The sequence below is a fragment of the Chanodichthys erythropterus genome, chromosome 6 (genome assembly GCF_024489055.1).
Source record: "Chanodichthys erythropterus isolate Z2021 chromosome 6, ASM2448905v1, whole genome shotgun sequence".
NCBI classification, from domain to species: Eukaryota; Metazoa; Chordata; class Actinopteri; order Cypriniformes; family Xenocyprididae; genus Chanodichthys; species Chanodichthys erythropterus.
The window spans coordinates 11,170,079-11,197,921 of record NC_090226.1 but is presented as its reverse complement, the minus strand read 5'-3'; the positions used below and the strand labels follow the sequence as shown (position 1 = coordinate 11,197,921).

Below are 27,843 nucleotides of genomic sequence, written 5' to 3'. Positions count from 1 at the left end.
TTCTGACGCAGGAGCCGGCCAATAATGAGTCGGCGTTCTGATGTATAACCAGGAAGCGCTAGACTTAAAAAACGTATGAGAATGACAAAGAAGAGAAGATATTGTTGAATAAAGTTGTTATTTTTGTTTTGTTTTTGAGCACAAAAAGTATTCTCATCATTTCATAAAATTAAGGTTGAACAACTGCAGTCACATCGACTATCTTTATTACCTTTCTGGACCTTGAAAGTGTTGATTATATTGCTGTCTATGGACGAGTCATATACCGAGGATTTCATCAAAATATCTTTATTTTGTTCCGAAGATGAACAAGGGTCTTACGGGTGTGGAACGACATGAGGGTGAGTAATTAATTACAGAATTTTCATTTTTGGGTGAACTAACCCTTTAAAAAAGGGATAGTTCGCTAAAAATGAAAATTCTGTCACCATTTTCTCACCCTCATATCATTGCAAACCTACACGATTGTCTTCTTCTATAAAAAAGGGAGATGTTATGCATATATCCATATCATTAAAGGAAATGGGAACAAGAGCAGCATCAACATCCTGCTAAAAATTTCCTTCTGTGCTCTACAGAGGAAAGAAAGTTACATGGGTTTGGAACAAAGTGAGAGTGAGTAAATGATGACGGAGCTCTGCTCAGAAGAACGTTCTCCAGCGTAGCACATACACTACAACCTCATGAATTTGTTATAGTTTGACATTCACAAATCCTTTGATGTTGGATGTCATTCACTTCTCTTGCCCTATTTATCTTCTCGTTGTCTGTTGTGAGAATACATTTATCAATTCCAAAATATCTGCGCAGCCAATAAAAAACCTCTCCAGCTGCATGGAAACACACTGTCTATTAAAATGCCTTTGGATATTCAGCCGAGAGGCTGCATAATCGGATTTAAAGCAGGAATGACTTAAGTCCCCACACACTTAAGTTCACCTTAAGCCAATTTACCTGCAATCAAAAGCCATTTGATTGGCAGCAATGGAAATTGCTGATAAATGGTCTCCATCAGGGACTATGACACACCAGAGCTGATACATATATTAAAACGCCTTATCTTTCTCTTGGCGAACGCTGTTACACTCCACTGACTGCACTCATGAACTGTTTCAATGTAAGGCTCAGAATCCAAAGCTACTGGAAAGCCAGCCATTCCCAAAATTCCCAAAGACCCACATCACTAATGTTTTACCACACAGTATTTTGTAAAGTATTTTTAAATTAGTTTTAAATATTATAGCTGTTTTTTATTTTCAAGTGTCACCAGGAATGAAGATCTACATTGATCCATTTACCTACGAAGACCCCAATGAAGCTGTGAGGGAGTTTGCAAAAGAGATTGATATCTCGTGTGTGAAAATTGAGCAAGTCATTGGAGCGGGTAATCAAACCTCCAAACATCCAACAGTGTTTTACCATAAAGCTTTTCTTGTTCCTTGACCTAAAATATGATCCACTTGTCTTTATCTATAGGAGAGTTTGGAGAGGTATGCAGTGGAAACCTAAAGCTCCCAGGAAAGAGGGAGATGTTTGTGGCCATCAAAACACTGAAGTCAGGTTACACAGAGAAGCAGAGGCGAGACTTTCTGAGCGAAGCGAGCATCATGGGGCAGTTTGATCACCCCAATGTCATCCATTTGGAGGGAGTGGTGACCAAGAGCAGCCCCGTCATGATCATCACAGAGTTTATGGAGAATGGCTCATTGGACTCCTTTCTCAGGGTGAGGATATGTTGATGCAAACTATATATTACCTAATTGAAAGCAGTGATAAATTAATGTTTATTTAAAAACCTGACTTTGTAGGGATGCACCGTTTATGAATGGATATTCAAGATATATATAACTATGTTTAATAAATTTGCATATATTATATTTATATTGTATTATATATATATATATATTATATATATATATATATATATATAAAACACTGATAAATGTAATCTTTAATATTTCATACTGTACATTATATCGTTTTGCCTAAATTCACCTTTTTTAGAATTTAAAACAATTTTTTTTGTGTGTGTGTGTTTTATTTTTTAGACAGAATAGTATAGAATTTCAATGTCAGCCATTTATCATTTATTTGCCATTACATAATTATTGGATTTTAATATCGTGCATCCATAGTACTTTAATAAAAAAAAAATTAAAGCCAAAATGTTCAGGGCAATATGTGTAAACACTCATGGACAATGATGCACACATTGGTGAATCATTTTTTTTTTACCAGTTCTTTGAAACAGACCTTCTGAATGAACTGATTCACTATAATAATGTGGACTTCCCCATGCTAACACAAGCTCAGTAACATAAACATGCTTCAAATTCCGGTTGCATTGAAGATAATCTCACATCAGCAGGTGTGTATTTACATCAGCATGCAGAACATCATACAAATGTTCACTCCTAATTTCTCATGCTGTCCATCAGGTAATTCTCCACAGGATCTCTCTGTAATACCCAGCTGCCCCCTGCTGCAAACATCTACTCTCAGTATTGATTCCAGCTGTAGGACTGTTGTAATAAGCTCAAAATTCTTCCATTCATCTCTACGGGTTGCCACACTAACATTTGCTTTAAGACGGTCTCTTTAAAGAAATCGTTGAATTGTTGCTCTGTGGTTAGTCATGCCCCCATTTTGCATTGGTCACGCTCACTCTGCCACGTTCTCTGCATTACAAGCTTTAGATGAGCGGTGTGTCATATAAACTGAGTCGCTATATGTGCTTCCGACCTATATCGTAGAACACACAGAGTGATAAGAAAAATGTCCTTAGTGTTTTAATCTGAAAACACTTAGCGTGAGGAAACTACTTTCTATCTGTATGCAGTTTCCCTTAACAGCATCCATTAGTGTAGACGCATTCAGATGATTAACCGAGCACAAAAACAATCCAAATCCCCGCTTACAGAACAGCGTGTGGGATGAGAAGAAAATGCCACTGTCAGCCTATGACTGGCACACGTCAATTTGATTTCAACGCAGAGCTGATGTGGATAGAATAGGTGTCCGGATGCCTTGATCGTTGCTAATTGGCCTCACTGTGTGTTGCGTCGAGAATATGCCTTTGATTTATGTAAATATGTAATCTTTGGGGAAGGAATGATTTATTTTGCTCATTAGCAAGGCTTTGCCTCTGATCTATCATGAGAGAAAACTTATTTTATCCTTGACACGTAGCTTTTCGGGGTGTTAGGCTCAGGAAGTGTAATTATCTGAAACAAGAAACCTCTATGATTATGCCGTTTAAACGAAGGCGAGTAAACAGGAAACAAACGACCAGCCATTTGTTAGACATGTGAACTGAATTTATATATTTTTTTCTCACCACAATCAGATCCAGCTCTCACTAACCTCTGTAATTGTGAGTTTCTGATGTTATTTTAGCTGTTTGGCCAGCCAGTTGTTTCGCTCGTGTTTATACTTGCACAGCCCACCCCATGACAGAACGCACATGCCCTACCGTGCCATAGCATGAGGAAAAGACTGATGTCTGGTAATGCTAGTAGAAGTAAGAGTGAAAAATTACTACAAACACCTCATACATCAGGTTTACTCTGGGTTCAAATCATAATTCTATAATTCGCATTTGAGAAAGACCAGCGAATGTGTTTTTGCTCTCATAATGTCAGTTTGGTGGCGTGCGAGAGCTTTGAAACGCCTCAGATCTTTGTGCAGCTGCACAATTGTGTTGTTTTTGCAAGACTGTCATCCATTTCTGACAGAGCGCTGAATTCTTTGAAAACAACACGTCTCTGTTGTGGCACCTCACTATGACAGCAGATGACAACATTGTGTGTTAGTGATGAAGCGCTAGAATATGAGTCTGATGGAGCTCTTGTAAGACAGTGCAAAGAGGGAGGGAGACTCGACGCTAACCTGCCGTTCTTGCATTGATCCAACTTTCAATATTGTTTTGTGGTGGATTAAGAACCAAAAGAAGAGAGAGAAATTCAAAAAGGTATGCAGATGAAAGTTTTAAACAGATTTGAGAAACGTCAAACTGAAAAGTTAAGCACAGCCTCACAGAACCGGCAGCAAAGACGTGTCTGAGAAGAAACGGCACGGATAGAATAATTCACATTTAATCGGAATAAAAAGAATGTTTGCTTGCTCAGACTGCAGATCCAAATAACTTTGGGGTGAAGAATCCCTCCAATTAAACTATAGGCAAACACTGTGAGCAGATTAGAGTGCCAGGCTGTATTTGCAAAGGATTTCAGCTTTATGAATAATGGATGGCGCTTAATTGCTGTGGAGGGTGAGGAGAAGTTCGATGAAGTCGGCTTAACATGGGGGAAGGGTTTGAGCGTGACACATGCAGCTCAGAGGAGGAAGGGTTTGCATGCGACACAGAATGAAGATATCTCGTGGTTCTTTCATGCACCGTCCAGTGCTTTCTGCCTCTCTCCACTTGACGCGTGCGTGTCTGTCCGCACTGCGCCTGCTGCGCTCGTCTCCTCTGATCAGAAGCTGAATGCTGCTTGCCTCATGGCTGTCTGCGGAGGGTCTGCAGATGGGGGCAGCTGCAAGCACAGCTGGGTCAGAAACTGCTGGACCTCCTCATGAGCAAAGGGCTTTTTGACCACCATGGTCAACAGCTGCAAGATTTGCCACGGCCCCACATTGATCATTGAATGTCTGATCTAGCATTGCGTCGCATAAACTCTACCAATCCTCACCAGATTGTTTGCACAGCCAACCCAATCCGGGCTTGACTCGATGCACTGTGTTTAGTCTCTTATCCGACTGGGCACGCAAGACATTAACCATGATTTCCACAGCTTTATTATTGCCTTATTGCTGTTTTTTGGGGATTTGTAAGTTGCCCAGAAGAGATAAATGTAGCATGATTTCATATAAGCTGAAGTATTTGCAAAATACTTTTTTGTGCACACTTCACCTTTACAGAAGCCTTATATTAGAAGTGGGGCTGTGAATTGTTTTTAAGCAAAGATATTTAGTTTTTTTTTTTTTTTTTATTAATTGTGATTAATAGACTAGAACTTGTATCATGAATATATTTACTTATTGAATCCTCAAATTAATGTAGAAACAACATAAAAGAAGAATCAAGGCCATTATCGTAGAAATATCGATACTGGAAAAAAGTAGTTGCTGTAGATCATTTATAAACCATTATATAATAATAATTATATATTTTGAAATAATATATGAAAGTCGTTTTAAACATTTAATAGAGCTAAACTACAAATTATTACTGTTTTTTGTTTATCATTTATTAATAAATCAATCTTATATCAAATTAAGTAAATATTATAGCAATTTAGATAAACTATAAATAGACATGCACTAACAATCATCAGATAACTCCCTATTAAAAGTCACACTTGGCTCTGCTTTTATTTAGTGTGTAAGAATTCTAGATTGTTTCTTTGTTATTGAGTTCTTTCTGACCTTTTTTATGCAGCAATTTTCATGCTAAATAAATCATAAAATCACTACTTAAAACACATTTTATTTTATTTTATTTTATTTTTATGTCTTGACCCATTTCTATTCTGTGCTTGTTTACAGCAAAATGACGGGCAGTTCACTGTGATTCAGCTGGTGGGCATGTTAAGAGGGATTGCCTCTGGGATGAAGTACCTCGCAGACATGAATTACGTGCACAGGGACCTGGCCGCCCGCAACATCTTAGTTAACAGTAACCTCGTTTGCAAGGTGTCCGATTTTGGACTCTCTCGCTTTTTGGAGGATGACACATCTGACCCCACTTATACCAGTGCCCTGGTGAGAACTCTTGTTTATTTGATTTGTAAATTTTTATGCTATCTTGTGCTTTGAATTGAGATGATTTGATGATTCGGGTTTATACAGGGTGGGAAGATCCCTATTCGATGGACTGCCCCAGAGGCCATCCAATATAGGAAGTTCACCTCCGCCAGTGATGTATGGAGCTACGGGATTGTCATGTGGGAAGTGATGTCATATGGAGAGCGGCCATATTGGGACATGACCAATCAGGACGTAAGTACCTCAACTCTTACACTACTGTTGTAAAGTCTGGGGTCTGTAAGATTTGTTTAATGTTTTTGAAAGAATCTATTATGCTCAACAAGACTGCATTTATTTGGTAAAAAATAGAGTAATACAGTAATATTCTGAAATATTATTATGATTTGAAACTTTTTTCTATTATTATATATATAATATATAATATATATATATATATATATATATATATATATATATATATATATATATATATATATATATATATATAAAATCAGAGGTTGCGTTAACCGAATTCTTTTTCAATCAAAATCCATCAAAATCTGAAGGCCGTCCGTCACGTTGACAGATTACACTGAGGGTGATCTGTTGTAAATTGTAACTGTAATTATGTCCAGTTGGTGGCGAGTGAGCACCAATGTAGCAGCAGAGCACTGGATCCAGAACAAAAATTAAACTAACGCACAGGCGAGTGCCCAGAAGCTAACGATCTACCAGGCCACATTAAAGAGCACCAAAACGGTATTTATTGCTTGAATTTCTTAATGAAATGGACAGAATTTGGACATTGTTCCATATCAAAAGCAACACAAAGCTTTAATCCTATTGCTATTTATTGGATGGGAGGCGCACTATGTAGCCTACTGTTTATTCGTCAACTGAAAACAGCATATAGCCAAAAGATTGACTGGGATTTACAAATCGATATTGGTTTTATGAATGTGACCAAAACAGCAAGGAGACATTTTAAATGTTTATGAATAAAGTAATGTTTTCTGAATCAGTGTCAGCTGCAAAGATGAAGTTGACATTGACTCTTATCATCTTCTCCTCGTAGTTTTGTTTTGAATTATTTCGTTTTCGTTAAAGTAGATATTTTTCTCACGTCTCTGAGGCATGTAGCCTAGCCTACACGCTGACTTTCGGTTCATGCTCCAGTTCACACGCCAGTGATAAAATTAATGTAGTAAGCAAGAGCGGATCATGAGTCACAAGTCAGATCAAGAATAATTTATTTTTAGACTTATATTTAAAATTAGGGGCATCCAAGTTATTTTACATTTTTACATTTTTTTTTTTTTTTTTAAATTAACGCAATAGTTACTTTCCCTGTTAATTAGTTACTTTTATAATGATGTAACTCATTTACTAACTGCATTACTATTTGTGAGAAGTAACTAACTAGTAACGCATGGTATGTATGGTTACGCAGTCTAATCTGTTCATCTGTTCTTCAAAATACATGGATAAGCCTATATCGTCCTGTAGGTTCATAATTAAAAATAAAAATGTGAACAAAAATAAAAGCAATTAAATGTGTTATTATAATTAAAATATAAAAATATAAAATGACGGGTAATAATAGATTTTGACGGAATTTTTATGACCCTGTCCATCAAAATGATAAATGTTAAAGTCTAACGCAACCTCTGATATATATATATATATATATATATATATATATAATATACTCTTGTTATGGCAAAGCTGAATCTTCAGCAGCCTTTACTTCAGTCTTCAGTACTAATATGTGGATTTGGTGCTCATGTAACATTTCTAATTATCAATATTGAAAACAGTTGTGCTGCTTAATATGCTGAACAAAAATATTAATTTCTTAAATAAATAATAAAAAAAAAACCTTTTGAATAGTTGTGTACATTTATTCTACGGTATGTTTCATGGTTAAAGAATTTGAATTCCTAGTTTTATACACAGTTACACAATTCTTTTTACTTTAGTTCAATTCTTCCAATTTGTGCTCCAAACTCATAACCTTTTCAAAGCTCCACATCCTCCATCTTTATTAAGTATAACCACCAATTTCTTTTAAAACCATTTTCCAATAGAAGCACTGTCAAAAGCTCATGCCAGAGATTGTTGGTCGGTTGCCGTATGTTAGCGCGTGATAGATGAGTGCTGTGTAGCAATGTTGAATCAGAGGCTAAGGTAAACAGCACAGAAAGCACGTCGTAAATCTGCCCATGTGCTGCTCTGCTGTATGCAAGGCCAAACCTCAGACCCCAAACACTGCATGAGCGCAATCAGTCTTTGCAGAAACAGCTGCACCGATCATCACATCCCACTGGCCTCAGAATGCAGAAGACATAAGGATTTGCGTCAAGAAATCATATATTTGGGGTTTAAATAAGAGTTTTGGATTGTATTTGCGTTTGTTTTGGAGAACGTATGCTCTTTTTGTGGCTAGATCATGTGACTTTGAGAGTGTCTTCAAGCTATTGTCCTTGTATTGTGTCAAAGGGGATCATTTACTCTCTAAATACATCTCTCACAAGGCTACCACAAAAATTCACCTGTACTTCACTCTCACTTCCTAATGAACAAAAAGACGATTTCACATGCAAAGCACGGTGCCACACTAAACAGTCCCTGCCCTTGAAGAGAGCTCCCATTTCTAGCATCCCTCTGGGTGGCTGGGAAAAGGCAAATTATGAGTCCAGATAATGAAAATAGTTTCAAATTGAAAGTGTGAACGCTAATGCGCTAAGAGGGAGCGCGGATCTCGCCTGTTATCTTATTAGCAGCTCCAGATAGCGTTGCGGTCCTCCCATCGGGCTGGCCGTTTGAGGCGCCTGAATGAGATTAATCAGGCTTTGAATGGAGCGCCGTAATGGCTACGATAATGAGCTAGGGAACGACGGGTCTCACTCGGGTCCTGCTCGCACTTTCCACTTCATGGCCGTGCGTCACCTTCCTGGCCACCAAGGCTAGTTGAAGCATCCTGTTCCATGCAAATGTGACAATACATCCATCGGCTCAGTTCGGATAAACGTTCCATGTCTGTTTTGCACATTTAGTGACGCTACACAGTTAATTTGCTGGAGATGTATTTAAGTTTTATTTAAGTGACGTTCCTGATTTCCTGTTACAACTTGCAGCACATTTTCCAAATGTACAATTTAGTCAGCGTGTATATTACAGGCCATGTGTTAATCATATTTAATCTGACAGATGTTGCATGATTGGAAATGAGTAGGGCGGGAGGGAGCCAGGCTCAGGCTGAATGCTGCCAAAAAACTTAGTAACTCTAAGACTGTTCTTCTTTCACATTTGATTAGAGAGGAAACGCATGTACTGCCAAATTGTTGTTATCAGCACCCTTATAATCAAAATCTATTAGCTGATTTAGGAGGTATTTAGATAGCAGCTGACTGTGACCACTTATTCATAGTCTGTGTGTGTGGTTGTGTAAGTGTGAAGGGTGAGTGTGATCGTGTGTGTGTTTGTGGCCAATGACAAATGGCTTCCTTGTGTCCCCCTAAGACCCAGATAATGATCACAGTGCATTTATGAAGACTGCAGATCAATCCTCTGTCTCCTGCGGTGTTAGAACCCCCCCACCCAGACGCTGGCTCATATCAACCACCACCTGCCTTGCGCCATGCCGACAGCTCCTATCAAAACAATATTTTATGGCAATACATTACATTTAATTAAATTAATTTCATTTCAATGTAATACATTATACATTATGTAGTTTTTGCTACAATTCCAATAATTTAACATACTGATACTGATTAAACATTGGATTTTCTTATAGTGTTACACATTAACAAGCTCTAATGTTACCCGCAATATAACAGACTTTATAATTATTAACACACACCAGGCCTGAGAAACAATTAAAGATGCTAAGAGCGTAGAATAGTTTAAAAAAACGAGGCCGGCATATTAAGTAGTGGTGCTTATGCGAGCACCCTGAGTTCATATCTGGCTCATGTCATTTCCCGAAAACATCCCTCCCTCTTTCCCGCCATCGTTTGTCACCTGCCACTGAAATTTTAATATATAGTGCTTGAGATGCAACAAGCGTATCTTTCTCCGCCTCTTTTAATAACAGGCTAGAGACCCTTACGGATCTGTGTCTCCCTCTGCAGGTCATCAACGCCATTGAGCAAGACTACCGGCTACCCCCTCCCATGGACTGCCCGAGTGCCCTCCATCAGCTCATGCTGGACTGCTGGCAGAAAGACCGCAACAACCGGCCCAAGTTTAGCCAGATTGTCAACAACCTGGACAAGATGATCCGTAACCCCAACAGCCTGAAGGCCATGACTCCACTGTCATCAGGGTGAGTTAGAAAACATGCAGAGTGCAGTTTGCTTGGATGATCAGAAGCGGATGAGTCGGTGGTTGAAAAACCTAGTGGGCTGCCCAACCTGACAGCAATTTAGTGCATCACTGCTGTGAAGGGTGTTTCGAAAGATAGGAATCACCTAGGGCTGCAGCAACTAATCGGTTATTCATGTCTGCGCACTATGCAAGGAAAATATATGCCAGTCACGTCACATAAAAGAAGTAAATAATTTGACGTGTGGAAAACGGCGGAAGATGCAGAGTAAGCTTCTGTGGGGAAGACCATGACCCAAGTTGTCCTAAACATGAGAATGCCTCATATTAGGCACTTCGAACTAAAGCGTTTAATTCTACAGATGCGTGTGCCATTAAATGCGTTTGAGCACATTTTCCTCAGCACCTAACTTAAATTTTACAGTTGTATCCATATTTGTAAATGTTACAAAGTCATGCAAGTATTTCCTTTTTGCATGATGTGGAATAACAATTTTAGTATATGAATTAATACATTTTTTTAAATCAAAATTATTTTGTGATTATTATTTTTTTTTATCTGATTATTCGAATAAATGATAAACAGATTAATCGATTATCAAAATAATCGTTCATTCGGGCCCTAAAAGCCACATTATGCTACCTTCTGCTTATTTTGAGAAAGCGAGTGAATTTTTTTTTTTATGTTTTTTTTTTTTTTTCTATTTTTAGTTCAATATATTTTACTGAATATTTATGTGCAATGAGGTCAATGCTTATTAGAGCTTCAATTAAAATTTATTGTGCACTTCATGTGTAGTGTGTTCCAAATTAGTCAATTGCCAGGTTGCCCTTGCACTTTCTATTACCTAGAAGGCTGTAGACAGCGAGGCAGCTCTCTAGGCTTTGAAACGGGTCGTACATTTAACACTTTGACTCATCTGACATAACTTTACTTGTGCAGTGTAGTGTGCAATAGTCATTACAATAAATCACATTTATGTAGAAAGTCACAGAGATGTTTAAACAAGTTTCTGCAGTATTTATTTTATGGAGACACATTGCCTTTTTGGAAAGGAGCAAAGACACAGACGTGAAACTTTACACTATGGTATGCCATGGCAGCATCAAGGGATCGTAATGACGTTTTCAGTCTAACCGCTGCACATACATAATACTGTATTGTTTGGAGAGGAGTGCAGATCCATCCATGTTACATGATATATGTGTGGCTACAAAAACAGCTTTATTACTTGCTTTGAAGTTTCTTTTTTAAGGTATTTAGTACTTAGATTAGTCTGACACCCTTGCCATTACACTGAAGTGTATGTCTGTGTGCATGTGTCCTTTTGTGTGCCTTTCATATATTAGGGGGAATTTTCTACGGCTGACCTTTCGCCAGACTCGACTCGCTTGCATCCTTCAAGGCATATTTACAAAACCAAATGCAATATGACCTTAATAGAAATGTCTTTATTCATAACAGCCTCCTTCGAAATTATTACCATACTGTTTTCAATCTGGGGTCAATGCTTTGGTTTTACTTCTGATACCTGTGGTAGACTTTATTGATGCCGTGAAGTTTCTGAGTTATTTCTTTTGGCATTGAATTGCTACATAAATAAAATCAACTGGGTTTGATAGAACAAATCATTATTGAAAGCTTAAGGCGATCGTGAACTTGAAACACTAGTAAAGCTGGTAGATGGTGGGCAACACTCTATTCAGTTTCTTGTGGACAAACGTAAAGTGGCCCAGTTTCTTCTGTCATCGCACTGATGGTGAGAGGCTTGGGTTTTGCGTGCTTCCCACCAGCTCTTTTTGCCTCGAGGCTTATACGCTGCAGTAATGTTGCTAGAAAGTACGGTCATCTGGGGACATTAATTGCATTTTTTGAAGAATTAAGCAGGGCAGAGGATATTTTGCACTTAAATTCTTCCCTAACATTATTTTTTCCTCTCCAGAGATTGAATTATATTGACCCAAGAAATAATATAGCTAAAAAATTCCCAAGCGTGTCACAATTGCCAAAAATATGCACAAGATTTAAAGGGTTTTTTTTTTTTTTTTTGCACTGATGATAATATGCCATATAAATGTGAACCACATGTAGTTTAGGAATGTACAATGTACAGTCTGTGGGGATTTCTCTGTGTACTTGGTAGCTAAAGGCTATTTTTACTCATGTGTGACTCATGTCTCTCTCTTTTTCATTGCCTTCCAGTGTGCATTTGCCCTTGCTTGACCGCAGTGTACCCGACTTCTCTAGCTTTAGCACTGTGGATGATTGGCTGGACGCTATTAAGATGGGCCAGTACAAAGACAACTTTGCCAATGGCAACTTCACCAGCTTCGACCTTGTTTCTCAGATGACCATGGAGTAAGTGTTAAACCTACGAGCCATTCTTTGATCACTGAGTCAGCAGAACCTGTAAGGGATCTTTGACTCCATAAGGCAATAAAGAGCAAAAATAGGAATTGATAGTGAGCACTTAAGTTCACTGCACAATATATTAAATATAATATTTCATAGTATATAAAATTCACATACACACACACACATATACATATATATATATATATACACACACAAGTTTAGAAATGAACCTAAATTAACAAATGCTGTTAAAATGTAGTTCATTGTTCATTCATAATATCTAATGCATTAAATAAAGTTAAACAATTTAACCTTATTGTAAAGTGTTACCATTTATGTAAATGACAGCCTTTTGTGCTATAATGATAATTGCATAAGACCATATCGCGAATTCAGTTTCAATGTGATTGATTGTGTAGCTATACTGTTCAATCTTTTTATTATCCTCTTTCTCTTATTTTAAAAAGAATTATCATTTGCAGTCTGAAATGATTTCTCAGTGATTAGACATTGTCTGGATTTAAATCCAGAAATAAATATAGGTATATTTCCTCATCTTTGTTGTTGGCTGTCAATCATAGTGAAAATGGGAGCCAGAGAAATGCACGCTTAGATTCCTCTCCTCTCCTCACCTCTGCTTTTACCTGGCCAAACCAGACACGCCGTGAAAACAAAGGAGGTGTTGTTGATTCAGAGTCGCTTGGATTGTGCAACAAACAGAGGATGATAGGGATAAAGGAATTTACCGGTTACTCAGTCTTGAACTAACATGCTGAGTTTACTTTGGCATCGTGTGATGAAGCCAGTGAATAAAAATGTGTTGTTACAGCTTTATGGTATCTGCTTGCAATGTTTAATCTCGCCTCTTTCTCTCTCTGTGTGTTTGTACGTAGGGACATTCTCAGGGTCGGAGTGACACTAGCAGGTCATCAGAAGAAGATCCTCAACAGCGTTCAGATGATGAGGGCCCAGATGAACCAGATCCAATCGGTAGAGGTTTGACCATGTGCCCCGATTAGACTGGGAGGAGGACAAGAGGAGGCGGCGGAGAGCCAACCTGAAAGGATGGGGTGGCAACCACAGACCCTAAGCCTGATTTTCCTTCTGGACCACCTAGGATATCCACCTGCCCCCTCATCCGAAACACTCTCGTTCTCCATCTGTGACATCTGAATCTCCCATTAACCCCCAGACACCCTATTGGGCTCGACTCGGGAAAGCTGCGTCTGGAAAATATGGTCACAACACCTGATCGTTTAGCTTTAGCCGCCACCAATCACAGGATGACCGTTCAGTCTGCCAGCAATTGGCTCCGCCCCCTATTTCCCTTGAATTTTCCTCTTAATTTTTCCAGTTTTATTCTTTTATTCATTTTTTTTGTTTTGTTTTGTTTTGTTTTGTTTTTATTGTGTTCTTTTTTAAAAGAGGTTTTTGTAAAGAATTTTTAAAACTATGAAAACAAGGAATCTATATAAAATATATAGATTTGTGTAAACTTGCTGACTGAATATGGTGGACTAAATCGAAAGGCTACCCTTTAAAAGGGCAATGAAGAAACAGGACATAAAAATACATGCTTTTGAGATTTTCTTTCGAATATTTTTGGAAAATCTTGAATAGAAAGAATGACTGTCTGCTCAGTGGACACACACGGGATAACCTGCGGGACCTTAATCCATCCCGCTCCCCTCGCTGACAGCAGAGGGAAAAGTATGTGAACACCATAAAATGGGACTTCAATTTGGCAGCTGATGCTGCCTTGAAGAAAATATGAGACTTCAGTCATTTTGCAGTTTAAATTACATCAACACAAACATACAGACACATGGAGAAAAAAAAGTAATAGTTATCACAGTGTTGAATTTGTGGTGCAGATTTCTCTTTGCTTGGGGGAAGAAAAAAGAAATCTTTTACAGATGTCAACAGCCTGCCAAATAGAGCATCATCCCTTTGTACCTCGTCCTGTACATATCAGATGCACTTGACGTTGTGAGGTCATCAGTACGAGCCTGATGTAGTCCAACATTTAGTTCCAGTTTCAGTATTAGATGGATCTACATTGACATTTGATGGATTTTTTTTCGTGTGAGTGTGCGTATATCGCTCGAGGGGGTCATCTTTTATATTCTTCCTTCTTTTTGTCATGGGCTTAGATGATTTAGTTTGAAAGACGGTATGAGATATTCTCCCCCGCAGTTGCATAAAGAAAATTTTTAGCGCGTTCTTTCCGTGAACTGCTTACAGAGAAGGACCCCGAGTGCATGTGTGGTGTGGTCTTCACATCATCTATGCTCTTCTTTTATGTTTGGATCCCTACCGTGTGCGTGTGCATGTGTGCGTATGGAGCCCATGGAGCTGCAGAGCAAGTGTGGTACGAAACTATGATTTCACAGGAAGCTTGGATTTGATACACTTTGCAGACCACTGTGTTGATATGCTTATATTTTTGCCACCAAAATCATTTCTTTAAAAAAAAAAGAAAGAAAAGATGTTTTATAATAAGGTGTTTAGGGGTTTTAATATCTGATAAAGTATGCAGTTAGAGGACATTTTCATAACAGGGAAGTGATTGTTCATTGTGAAGCATAGTTTTATATGAGGATATTGTTATTTGACATATTTGAACTGGTTACATTCACCTATTGGGGCCAAGCTTAAATTTGACATCTAAAAGGCGGAGTTTCGGCTGTAACGGCTGTAAATTAGTGTGTATAGGTTTTATTTTATTTTTTACAGAGAATACACCCATAATTCCTACCGTTCTCCTTGGTAAGGTACTTCCACAGTACTCTCTGAGATCTTTCACCTCCATGCCATAGACATAAGAACAATAAAACTCTGTATATAATATTCTGAAGCAGAAACTCCCCTCTCAAAGAGGATTTTCCTCAAAGCTGTGTTGGATTTTAGTGTACAGATTCATTTTTTATGTGTTGTTGAAACTGAATGGAGAGTTGCTATTGTCAATGTTTATTTTGGGCCTTTTCGTTTTGTACTAGGATGGGCTGAGAGATGAGAAGCAGCTGTAGAGATGATCAGGCCGGAGGCATCTTCATCCATGCTGGAGTGTCTGTGTGCGCGAGTGTGTTTGTGTGTTTGCACGTGCAGGTACGTCCATGTACCAGCATTAAGGTCACTGTGGTAAACAATATACTTCTCTCTCAGTCGACGAGGGGCTCGCTTTATTCCATAACCTCAGGGTTGACATGCATCTGTTAAAAACATGCAGTACTGTGAGGTCAGTTCAGTGTAGGTAAGATCTATATAGGCTGAGTCTCAGAGTGCTGATGAAGTTCCAGTCAGATGGTGTTGACCATTCTCTGTTCTTCCCATTACATAATGCTTCCATTAGAATGAAGATTCTGTCATGCAGTGAGTGTTTGGGCAGGAAACACTACATCCAGCAGACAGGCCATCCCAGGTGTGAACTCTTGAGATACATAAGTAGTGATAAAATCAAAAGGCTTGAGAGACAACTACGTCTATCTTCCTCCAGAAAGAGGTAGGATTTTAATTTCCTGTGAGCTTGACAAACTAAGTGGCTTTTTTTTTAGCTCTCGGTTTATGGTAACTTTTTCATCACCAGCAGGAGGATACAGGGAGAAAGGAAATGAATCTGGGCTTAACACCCTGTCCTAACCAGCAACGTGTAATTTGTCTATCCACACTGAAAGTGAAAATTTAGCATGGCCCAATCATAGCCAGTGTTTCATTTGTAGTTACACTACTGTTCAAAAGTTTGGGGTCGGTAAATGTTTTTGAAAGAAGTCTCATGCTTCAAGGATGCATTTATCTGGTCACAGCAAAAACAGCAATATTTTGAAATATCTTTAGATTTTAAAATAACTGTTTTCTATTTTGATATATTTTAAAATGTAATTTATTCCTGTGATGCAAAGCAGAATTTTCAGCATCCATTACTTAAGTCTTCAGTGTCACATGATCCTTTAGAAGTCATTGGTAACAGTTGCGCTGATTAATATTTTTGTTAGGATTATTTGATGAATAGAACTTTAAAAGAACAACATTTATTTAAAGTAGAAATCTTTTAAAACAATGTAGAACTCTTTGCTCTCCATTTTTTATCAATTTAATGTGTCAATGCTGAATAAGTAAAAATTTATTTAAAAAAATGTATTGACCCAAAACTTTTGAACGGTAGTGTATATTTGGACATTAATTTGGGACCAATGAGATTTCACTCTGGGCAGAGCTATAAAGTCTAAAGTAAAAAACTATTGATTTAAAAAATGTTAAGTAATTCATATAAAACACACCCAAAATCTGAAAATAAGTAAAAAATAAAATAACAGATAATGAAAAAGAATAATTTTCATCATTTCTGTTGTGTGTCTGACAAAATGTCTTGTTTGGCAAAATAATAATAATAATAAAATAAAAAAAATAAAAAAAAGATATTGATTTAAAAAAAACATGCTTATGTAATACTTTTTTTTAGTACATTTAAAAATGTTTTCATGGTATATATGCCATATGCAGCCATATGCAGCACCTTGGTTGCTTTTAGCAGCTGGTTAGGACAGGGAGTGAGAGAGGCTAGAGAATATTCTCACATTATAAATCTTTACCGGTGATGGTGCCAGGAGCCATCTCTACCTGTCTATCCAGCACACATCCTCTCAATATTTAATGGTTTCTCGGTGTCACTGCTGCAGTGTGAGACTAAGGTTCTGAATCCCTTGTCTTCCTCAGAATAACACTGCTTTCTGCTTCACCTTCTAGGACAATCACTGTCACTCATAGCTGCAGCAGACACACAATGATCCCCACACATTGTTGCTGTATATCCCAAAAAAAAAAAAAAGAAGAAAAAATTGGACCTAAAGAAATTCAGAAGTTTAGACATTCATGGCAGTAGCTTAGCAATATTTAGAGGTGCTGCCCACAAGTTACGGCGTGTTTTAAATCTGCCTAACAGCCCAGGATTAACAGAGCTTTGAATGAAATCCAGTGCTGAAGGGATATCCTGTATTCCTGATCCTCATCTCCTTTTCCTTCCAATGAAATGTCGTTTCATAAGTATAGTTTCATGGGTCTGCGCTATTTGCAAAAAGACGATTTTCTTGCAGTTTTTGGCGCTGATGATCACATGAGTTTCTGGCACTTTGCATCGAGAGGTCTGATGGAACATTAGCAGCCAATGGGCCTTTCTGTTTTAAGATATTGATACGTTGAAAGATTATGACATGCTTGACGTTTGCTACGCATTTTCTTCAGCAGACCTGTATTTACATAGAAATATTTCATCACAACGATCTTATGTAATTCTGTTTTTCCACTGCATCTTTAACCGCTCAAGTTTGTTTCTCGGCAGGGGACTAATTACTTCACGTCTCCTTCTCTCATTTGTCGTTTAACAGAACACTACGTAGACCACAGACAAATGAGATGTGGCGTCAAGAGTGTGAAAGAATGTCACGCTGAGTGATTTAAGCACTTCTTATTGTTTTTTTTCACATGGATTATCACCTTAAACACATAGTTTCTACCACAACACAGCTCTAGGCATCTAAAAGTGCTGGGAAAGATGGTACATAGACATTTTTAAAACTCTGAACCCTTTTTGTTCAGATGGCTTGTGAAAATAACCAATCAGCTGCCATTATGTGGACATGCAAACTGCATATGTTCCTTCTGGCAAGCTAAAACGTGATCAGCACAGAACCGTGCACCATTTAAAGCTTTTTGTTGAAAGCTGGGTGACAGCAAGCTGTGAACAGCATATGCTCGCAGCTACCGCCGAAGCATAATACCAATTCAAAACCATTATTGTGATGATTATGTGCGACTGTGAACGTAAATACAAGCTGGCTCTGGCTTGCCCTTATTGGTCCATATTTCTGCCTGCATCCTCCAAATATGGTGGGAAGTTTTCGGATAGAAAATGGCTTCCTGAACAGAGCTGTAGTGCCTGTAGGGCTGCAGCACCCTCTGGTGTTAGGAAGGCAGTAGTGCATTCTTCCGCATGTCTCTCAGCCCTGGTTTTCATTACAGGGCAGCAGACTCTCTCTCTCTCTCTCTCTCTCTCTCTCGGCTATCCCAAATAGAGCACTGCCCACCTGGACCACTGTGACAGAGATTGGAGGTCCTGTTTTGCTGTATAAAATGTACATTTGACTGTAACCCTGTGAATGATGTAACAATTTCATTATTTGTAATATTGTTATTGGTTTATTTTCTAAAAATTGAAAAAAGCCCAACTTGACTCTCCTCATTAAAAAATGAAATGAGATCTGTTATACAACGTTCTGTGTTTTGTGTGTGTTAGCCTCAGTTTTTGTTTTCCTGATAGCACATTATGCTAGCAATGCCAAAGTCATGGGTTGAATTCCCAGGAAGTGCATAATACTAAAAACGTATAGCTTGGATACAGTGTAATTTTCTTCAGATAAAAGTGTCAAAAAAATTTAAAAGTCATATATTCCAAGTTCAGTATGTTTGCTCAATGAACATGTTTCTGAGGAAAAAAAAAAAAAAAACTAATTGTATTTTAATTGTAACATGATGCAATTAGTGTAAAAAAAAAAATAATAACTGAAATTAAACTAACTGAATAACCAAAATAAATAATAATTTACATCATCAGCAATCTACATTTGGACCTATGGTATTTCTGTTATGTGATTGACAAAATGTCCAGTCAACAGCATTTGTTTCATAATGTTGATAATCATAAAAAACACAATTTCCTCATGTCCCTCCTTAAATATTGATTTAAAAATGTTTGTAAAATTAAATGGTATATAAAAAAAACAAAGTAAGATAAAATAAAATAACCCCAAAAAAATGGTCCAATGATATTTCTATTATGTGATGAGCAAAATGTCTAATCGTTTGTGACATAATGTTGATTACCACAAAAAGTAGGTTCCACTTATCCCTCCTTTTCTATAAAAAAACAAACAAAATTATAATAATCTGAGTTACAGTGAAGCACTTAAAATGGAAGTGAATAGCGCCAATCCGTAAACATTAAAATACTATAGCTACAAAACATAAACAATATGTACATTAATATGACTTTAGCGAAAAACACAATAACAATTCAAGAAACCCTATAATGATTATTTGAACAGTATAACAGCTTACAGCTTAGGCATTTTATCAGAAGAATTAATGAAAGTGCTTTTATAAAATAAAATTCACATTTGCACTTCCATTGTAATTTCCTTACTATCACCTCAATTTTGGCTAAAACTATTCTTTGTGGTAATCTCCATTTCTTGGCTTCATTTATACTGAACCTGGAATATTTATTTAAATGTTTTGTAAAATCACCCTGAAGACAGGAGTAAAGTGAAATATCTTCTTAGAAAGTTCACATTGAAGGCATTTATACGCCCCAAATCACTCCTCATGAGACCGGCCTTTATGCTGCAGCCTTTGTGCTGATGTTCCTGTGGGGTGTTTGGGTTTGCACAAAGTGCACTAGTCTGCACTCCCCCTCCTGCTGTTCTCTCCGATCGGATCTCAGTGTCTCCTCACAGCTCGCCCCGCTTTGGAGGCCTCGTTAACGGGCCAATGTGTGAAAGCCCCGCGACCTCTCGCTGACCTCGCTGAGACTGGCATGCGAAAAAAAACCTAGCTCCTGCAAGGAGAAGTGGGAGTTCAGGAGTTCAGTGCGCAACCCGCTGACAATCCAACAGTTCTTCTCATCTAATCCCGACCGCCTTTGCTTCCCCCTCCTTTACGCCCTGTTAACCACTGCCACCACGGGCTCAGCAGGAACAGCACCAGCGCCAGACCCTCGACAGAACGGGACCAAAAACCCAACGATCATTTCTCACTGGAAATGCACATGAAAGTGATCAGACTCGACGTGAATGCCCAGAAATATCTAGATTGATGGAAACGCCCCTTGCTTTTTCATTCATGGTCATGACAATGATGACTGGAATACTTTGCACTCACACATCATTGCCTTCAAATCACATTTTTAAAAGATCATGATGTGGTCATGCTAAGGAAAAAAGGAAACTACAAATCTATGTAAACAGGGGCCATGTGTGCCGCCGTGCGATTCACTTATTCGAATGACCGCTAATGTTCATTGTTCCGCGTATGCAATCCGCAGATATTTAAAAGAGTATCAGGTCAATCAAAGTGCAATCAGCAAGCTTTCCAGGTCGTGGTGTGTGCAGCTAACTGAAACGCCGGCTGAATTTGATGGCCAAGTCGTACTGTGAATATCCATCTATCATTAGTGGAAGCCATTTGGAGCAGATAGTTTGTTCTGGCTTTGTCCTGGTCGTGTATATTTTAGTTGAATCATCCCATGCTGAGAAGACTTACTTTCACATCCCTAACATTTCTCATATTTGCACTCTGTCAGTACAAATATTATACAGTCAAATATTAGAAACGCCATTCAAATGAACCATTACAGAGAGTCGTTACAGCGTGAGCAGTTCAAAAAGACCACTTGAGCTCACGATGACAGCTTTTCACATCAGGGAAACATTACTCACGTTAAATCACGTTGTGTGAAAAAATAAACAGAACTTTGATAGCCTTGATCGTAAAGTCTAACCCGTGATGTTACTTTAAGTTTTCATTTCATGGCGTAAAAGTAATAGTTCATGTAAATATTGATGTTTCTATTCAGAAAAAATATGACTACTAATAGTTATATATAATACAGATTTAATAAAAATGCAGAGAGAATAATTCTCTATATTTAATTTTTATTTGTGGTGTTAAAAATATTTACATTTATAAATATTTACATGTGTATAAAACATGTTTTTATTTCCTTTCTGCCAATATTTCAAGAACAAACATTACTATATAATCTCATTCAAATTTGAATCTCAGAAAAAAAATTATCTTAGTTTTTTAAGGATTATTAGATATTTTGAAAATACTTGCATTGTAGTACCTGGAATTATTTTTTGAAAATGATATTTCATAATTCTGTGATGTTTAATATTTTGTAATTATTTCTATAAAAAAAAATATGAATATTTCTGAAATGCTTAATATAATAATATGAAAAATGTTCTATATGCAGTTAATGTTTGTGGTATAAATACATGTTCTTCCTCTCCTGTGCTTAAGAACATTTCAGCTTAGTAATTACGTTGTGGAAATGTTTGGTTCATGAGACCTTTTTTAACTTTCACAGATTTCCTCACCATTGGGACAGTTATGACAGGTGTGGAGGCATTTTGCCAGATTGCAGTCAGATTGTTGATTCAGAGTCCTTGAGACCGTGTGTGTGAGAGCAGTTGCTCACATATGGAGACTGGAGTCTAAAATTCATCAGTACTCAAAATGTTCACTTGGAGTGTGTGCTTGGATTTACAATACAAAATATTTATATAAGACTCTCATCATGAGGTAAGTTTTGTTGTTGTTGTTGTTTTTATTATTTTTATATTATTTAAATTTTTAATGTCACAATGTACAAATTATCCAGATGTATATCATTTTAAAAATTACTGACACTATTCAGATACAAATACTCAGATTTTTTTTCTTTTCCTGTACACAGATTTATTATTATTATTATTATTATTATTATTATTTGTTGTTGTTGTTGTTTATTTGTTGTGTGTACAGTGACCTTGAGATTTTGGAAAGCCACATTATTATTATTATTATTATTATTATTAGCATATTTAACTCTTTCAAACATTCTATTATGTATTATTTGTTTGAATTATTATTTTATATGCTATAATTTGAATATAATATGAATTAATATATGCTAATTTTAACATTGCTTAAAATTTTTTATGACTTTTGATATGATATAATAAAAAGATAGTAGGTGCCGATACCATTTAAATGGTTTAAGAATTAAATTTTTCAATACGTTTTGTACACGAGCATGCAAATATGGAAAAATAAATGTTTTGAGCACAAGAGTCATTCAATATTGCAGTGCTTGCGTTAAAAATGTCAGCAGTGTACAAGAATTTTCCTGGCCTGCCTTTCTGCCATTAGCAGAAACTGAATAGTTTTTCAAAAAAGTATCTGATGTTCCCAATATAATAGAATTCAATGGAATATGTATTCATGTAATAATACACTGCAGTACAGTGGAACTAGTCATTATTTTTAGTAATATAGCATTCAATGCATAAATTATTTAGAGTACGTTATTTTCTGAGTAGTCCAGTTATAGTGAATTATTGAGCAGTTGGAAGTATTTCTATAATTATTTTAGGCAAAAACAACCAACTACCAGATCCATACACAGTCAGTTCTCATTTCAGCTGCAGCAGCCATTAACAGAAGCAGTAAATGTTCTTCAGGCTTTATGCGGAACAAACCCACAGGAAAATGTATTTGCTTCCATTTTACAGCACATCATGGATAGAATTAAGATACACACAGGCGAAAATTAAGATGTATTTAAAAAGGTCTGCCGTTTTCTGTTTCAAAGTACATTCCTTTTGAGAGTCACCATTTTTAAGCACTTAAACCCTAAAAGATCTTTGATGGTTCTCTGAGATAGATGATCTGGAGCTCTTCCACCCCACAATTACCAGAGATCATCTGCACATCTCTCTAACTTTAACCAAAGACCTGAGCCTTTTGAAGGTCTGTGGAGGAACTTAATGCAAGACAGAGATCCAAATGCTTTGCAAATTTGTCCCAGACACACACCATTTGCCAGCCAGAGAAAAAAGAAAAGCAGTGAGATACAGTACTTCGATGATGTTCATAATAACTGAATTCTCTTCTTTTTTTTTTAAGGCAGAAATGGTGAAGGATGGAAAGTATATTATGAGAATGATAATATACTAGTGATCAGCACGTGGCATTATTTAATCGCTTAAAAAAAGGATGTACGGAAAAAAGGAAATACGTCTACTAGCATTAAGCAAAATAGAAAATGTGTATAAATGAACAATGTAATTTAAGGATAATTTCAAATGCAAATTTCCGGTCAATAGCATTAGATATTATGCCAGAAATGGGGGCTGCAAGGAATTGCTATAGGGGGTCAGTGGAAAAGGTTAGAGAAAAAAAACAATAGTGAAAACACTTAAATAAATAAATAAAATTAAGTTTAAACCAAAATAAATTAAAAAAAATTTTTTTATAAAATATTAAAGGTTAATAAATACATCTAACAATACAGCACAACTAAATATTAAATACATATTTCAAATAATATTTTACACATAGTGATTTCTGCAGTATAAATTGTCTTCATGCATGAAAATGTATAGATGCCTTTAAACATTTTAGGACAGGATTAAATAGTGTAAAAAAAATAATAAATAAATAAAAATAAGATCAAACTATATAAATTAATTAAAAATTAGATTAAGATAAATAATATATTTAATAGAAATGAATAACAGTACTTTACTATAGCGAGTATGGAAAAACGTGTGACAATATAAACTATTTTTTTTTTTTTAAATAAAATTTTAAACAATTTAATTACAAACAACAAATTCATTTTTACAGTATAAATTGACTCTTTAAACGTGAAAATATAAAGCTGCCGTTTACATTTTAGGATGGGAATGAAAACAGTGTAAAAATAAATAAATAATTATAAGATTTAACAAAAAATTGATTTAGATAATAAAATATTTAATATAAAAGTATAAATACATCTAACAGTGTAGTACTATTAGTGAGTAGGGGAAAAAAACATAACATGGCAACAAATAATCAAATAAAATTTTACACATAATATTAATTTTTACAGTATCTTTATACATGGAAATATATATCTACCTTTTAGATTTTAGGATTGGGGATGATCGTATTTGGGGTCAAATATGGGTCACTTTGACCCATTAATAGTAACACCTACCATTCTATTTGTATATCTATTTATTTATAATTTATTTTTAAAAAACTTGCTACGTGTGTACTGTGATTGACTAACTGGGACTAGTCGCAGCGCTTGCGTATTGTTGCCCTATTGTTGGTTTGATTGCTTCTATTGTTCTCCTCGTTTGTAAGTCACTTTGGATAAAAGCGTCTGTTAAATGATTAAATGTAAATATAAAATGGTTGAAAACAGCTGACCAACACCAGGTTTATTTGCAGCATTGCAGTATGAATATAACTTTTTATTATTATTTATGTTAGCGCACACTTGCACACTTTACAGAACAGATTTCTCCACGGCCGACATGGTTGTATCTGACCCGCTGTGACTGACCTATTTAACACTGTGAACTGTGGAGTGAACGTTCCTCTAGAGACGACAGCGTCATGTCTGACCTGCTGAGTTTGACCTACTTAACACTATATGAACTCTGGGTCGTTGGGTAACTCAGCCCGGGTGCATGCGCACATTCACTGAGAGACTGCAGAGGGTATAAAATGTTTTATTTTTTTTTAATCTGACACATTAGTACAGTCTTTAATGCCCTTCAGATGAATACACAGCACACTTGCCCTACAGCTTCATTAAAGACTTCTCTGGCACTAAATTGTTTTTACTATGCCATCTGCCACCCTGAAAGAAAAATAAATAGGTGGTGGAGTGAGAAAAAAATACACAACGCAAAAAAGGAACTCTATCGCCATCTAGTGACGATTTGTGGGTAGATCAGAACAGAGATGAAAAGTGAAGAGGGTCATTTTTTATTAGTTTAGCATTCTATGTGAAAATTTATTTATTGTATATAGGATAATATTTATACATGTTGTTAACCAACCACACCATGAGCCTTTGTGTTAACAAGGAAAACGAAGCAACAATGCCATCTATTGATCAAAACAAACACCACACGGCCTATAACCTAGGCTCCACTGCGCAGCCTTTCTTGCCATTAGGTGTTATTTCACTTTGTGGACAGAGGAACTGTTTAACCATGTGCCTAAATTAAAAAAATTAAGGAATCTAAAAATTTAAGTTTTTATAGCAGGGAAATGCAAAGCAAACACACACACGCATAAGGACTTTGAGTACTCATAATGTAGGTCAAACCAACACACACACACACATGCCAACTTTCCATAGAAATTGATTTTGTATGGTACAAACTGACAATCCTATCCTCTAACCTTAAACCTATCCTATACCCATCACAGAAAATGAAATTTCATGAAGATAAATGACTTCTGCTTTGTGTGGTAATAGACTATAAAGAGTGTATGTTGGTGATTTGAAATCTGAAATTGGTTGGTTAAAGGGTTAGTTCACCCAAAAAGAAGAAAAAGAAAAATTACCCATTCCAAACTCGCAAGTCCTTCATTCATCTTCAGAACACTAACAGTATTTTTGATGAAATCTGAGAGGTTTATTTTTATCTCCCATAGAAAGCAACAAAACCACCACCAGGTCCAGAGAAGTATTAAAAACATCATTAAAATAGTCAACATGTCTGCAGTGTTCAACCACAAAAATAACGACTTTATTCAACAATTGTCAGTCTCCTATGCCGTTGACGCAGTGCAGCGCTTCTGTTTACGCGTCCAAACGCCAGCTCAGTATCGGCCGACGCTGCTCACATGAGCAGCACGATGCAGGGTAGAGAGGAAATTGTTGAAGAAAGTTGTTAGATTTGTTTTGTTTTTGCACACAAAAGGTATTAAACCACTGTACTATACTGTGCTATACTATACTTTACTATTTTTCTGGACCTTGAATGTGGTAATTTTGCTGCTTTCAATAGAAGATAAAAAAACTTCGGATTTGTAAAACAGTAATCATCCAGCACACCCGTGACCCAGTACAGTCGGTATTCTGGTTATATAAACGGTATTCTGGTTCCCAGAACTTTAGTTTTTGGTTCCCAGAACATTCTTTCGTTAAGGTTTGTTTTTTGTCAGGAACGTATTCTTTTAACATTCCTCTGACATTATTCTAACCTTCTAACATTATTTTAGCATCTAATTTTATTCGTAACATTATTTTAATGTTCATATAATGTTATTTTAACGTTCCCCTAACGTTATTCTACCATTCCGCTAACATTATTCTAACGTTGCCCTAACGATATTTTAATGCTATTCTAACAAAGTTTGGTTCCCAGAACGTTCTTTTTTAAGGTTTGTTTTTGGTTAGCCAGGAAAGTTTTCTTAATGGAAATAAAACTTATTCTAATGTTTCCAGAATGTTCCCCTAACCTCTTTATTCTGATATCATTACTCCACTGTTCTAATGTTCCCCTAATGTTTATCCTAAAGTTTATGTTCTCTTAACGTTATATTAACGTTCTTCCATCCCGTCAGTATAGTAAAAACTTTAGAACTTTAGTTTTTGGTTCCCAGAACATTCTTTTTTTAAGGTTTATTTTTGGTTAGCCAGGTACGTTTTCTTTTAACATTCCTCTGACGTTATTCTAACATTCTCCTAACGTTATTTTAGCATTCTCCTAATGTTATTTTAACATTCCCCTAACATTATTTTAACATTATTTTAACATTCCCCTAACGTTATTTTAATGTTATTTTATCATGATTCAGATCGCGTGTCATACTGCCATCGGCTGAAATCACGTGACTTTGGCGCTCCGAACAGCAGATTCGATACACTGATTCATAAATGCTCCGATGCTTCATGAAGCAGTGTTTTGAAATCGGCCATCACTAAATAAGTCGTTATTTTGTTTTTGTTAGCACATCAAAAATATTCTCATCGCTTTCTAATATTAATATTGAACCACTGTACTCACGTGAACCGATTTAAATATGTTTTTAGTACCTTTATGGATCTTGAGAGAGGAAGTGTCATTGCTCCCTATGGAGGCCTCACAGACCCAGCTAACAGGGAACGTTTCCATAACTTTCACTAACGTTATGTAAAAGTTATGTAAATGTAAGAAATAAACATTCCTAAAATAATGTTTCAAGAACATTCTTTTAATGTTGTCATAGTTAAAATACATTCTCATAACGTTGAGAGGAAAAATTCTTAGAACAACATTGTTGGAACGTTCTTACCATGTTATTTGTACTTGACTGATGTTCTCGTAATGTTGAGCGAAAACGTTCTCATAACAACGTTCTTGAAACGTCTTTATCACGTTATTTGTACTTGACTGATGTTCTCGTAATGTTGAGCGAAAATGTTCTCATAACAACGTTCTTGTAACGTCTTTATCACATTATTTGTACTTGACTGATGTTCTCGTAATGTTGAGCGAAAACGTTCTTAGGATAACATTCTGAGAACATGCTTTTAATGTTATTATTATTTGCTAAATGTTTTCAGAATGTTATCATAATAAGTTCTGAGTACAATGTTTATAAAAAGCGTCCTTACATTGTAATCTGTACTTAATGAATGTTCTCATTATATAGAGAAAACGTTGTGAGAACAACATTGCTGTAGCCGTAACGTCTTTACGTCTGTTATTAATATTTGCTAAATGTTTTTGAAGTTCAATGTTTTGAACGTTCTTGTGTGACCATAAAATGACCCAAATTGGAACGTCCCCCTAAAGTCATATAAGGAACCTTGA

General features: G+C 36.5%; 1 protein-coding gene across 1 annotated transcript in view; it reads left to right on the top strand.

Moving 5' to 3' along the window:
• ephb2b (eph receptor B2b) overlaps positions 1-18,645 on the top strand; it is a 160,809-nt gene extending 142,164 nt beyond the window's left edge. Inside the window, exons 10-16 of the mRNA XM_067388025.1 lie at positions 1,262-1,384; positions 1,477-1,724; positions 5,548-5,763; positions 5,851-6,000; positions 9,885-10,078; positions 12,281-12,436; positions 13,327-18,645. Of these exons, the coding sequence (XP_067244126.1) occupies positions 1,262-1,384; positions 1,477-1,724; positions 5,548-5,763; positions 5,851-6,000; positions 9,885-10,078; positions 12,281-12,436; positions 13,327-13,435 (1,196 nt within the window). The 3' untranslated portion in view covers positions 13,436-18,645. The remainder of the gene's footprint in view (positions 1-1,261; positions 1,385-1,476; positions 1,725-5,547; positions 5,764-5,850; positions 6,001-9,884; positions 10,079-12,280; positions 12,437-13,326) is intronic.
• Positions 18,646-27,843: the final 9,198 nt, after the last annotated feature.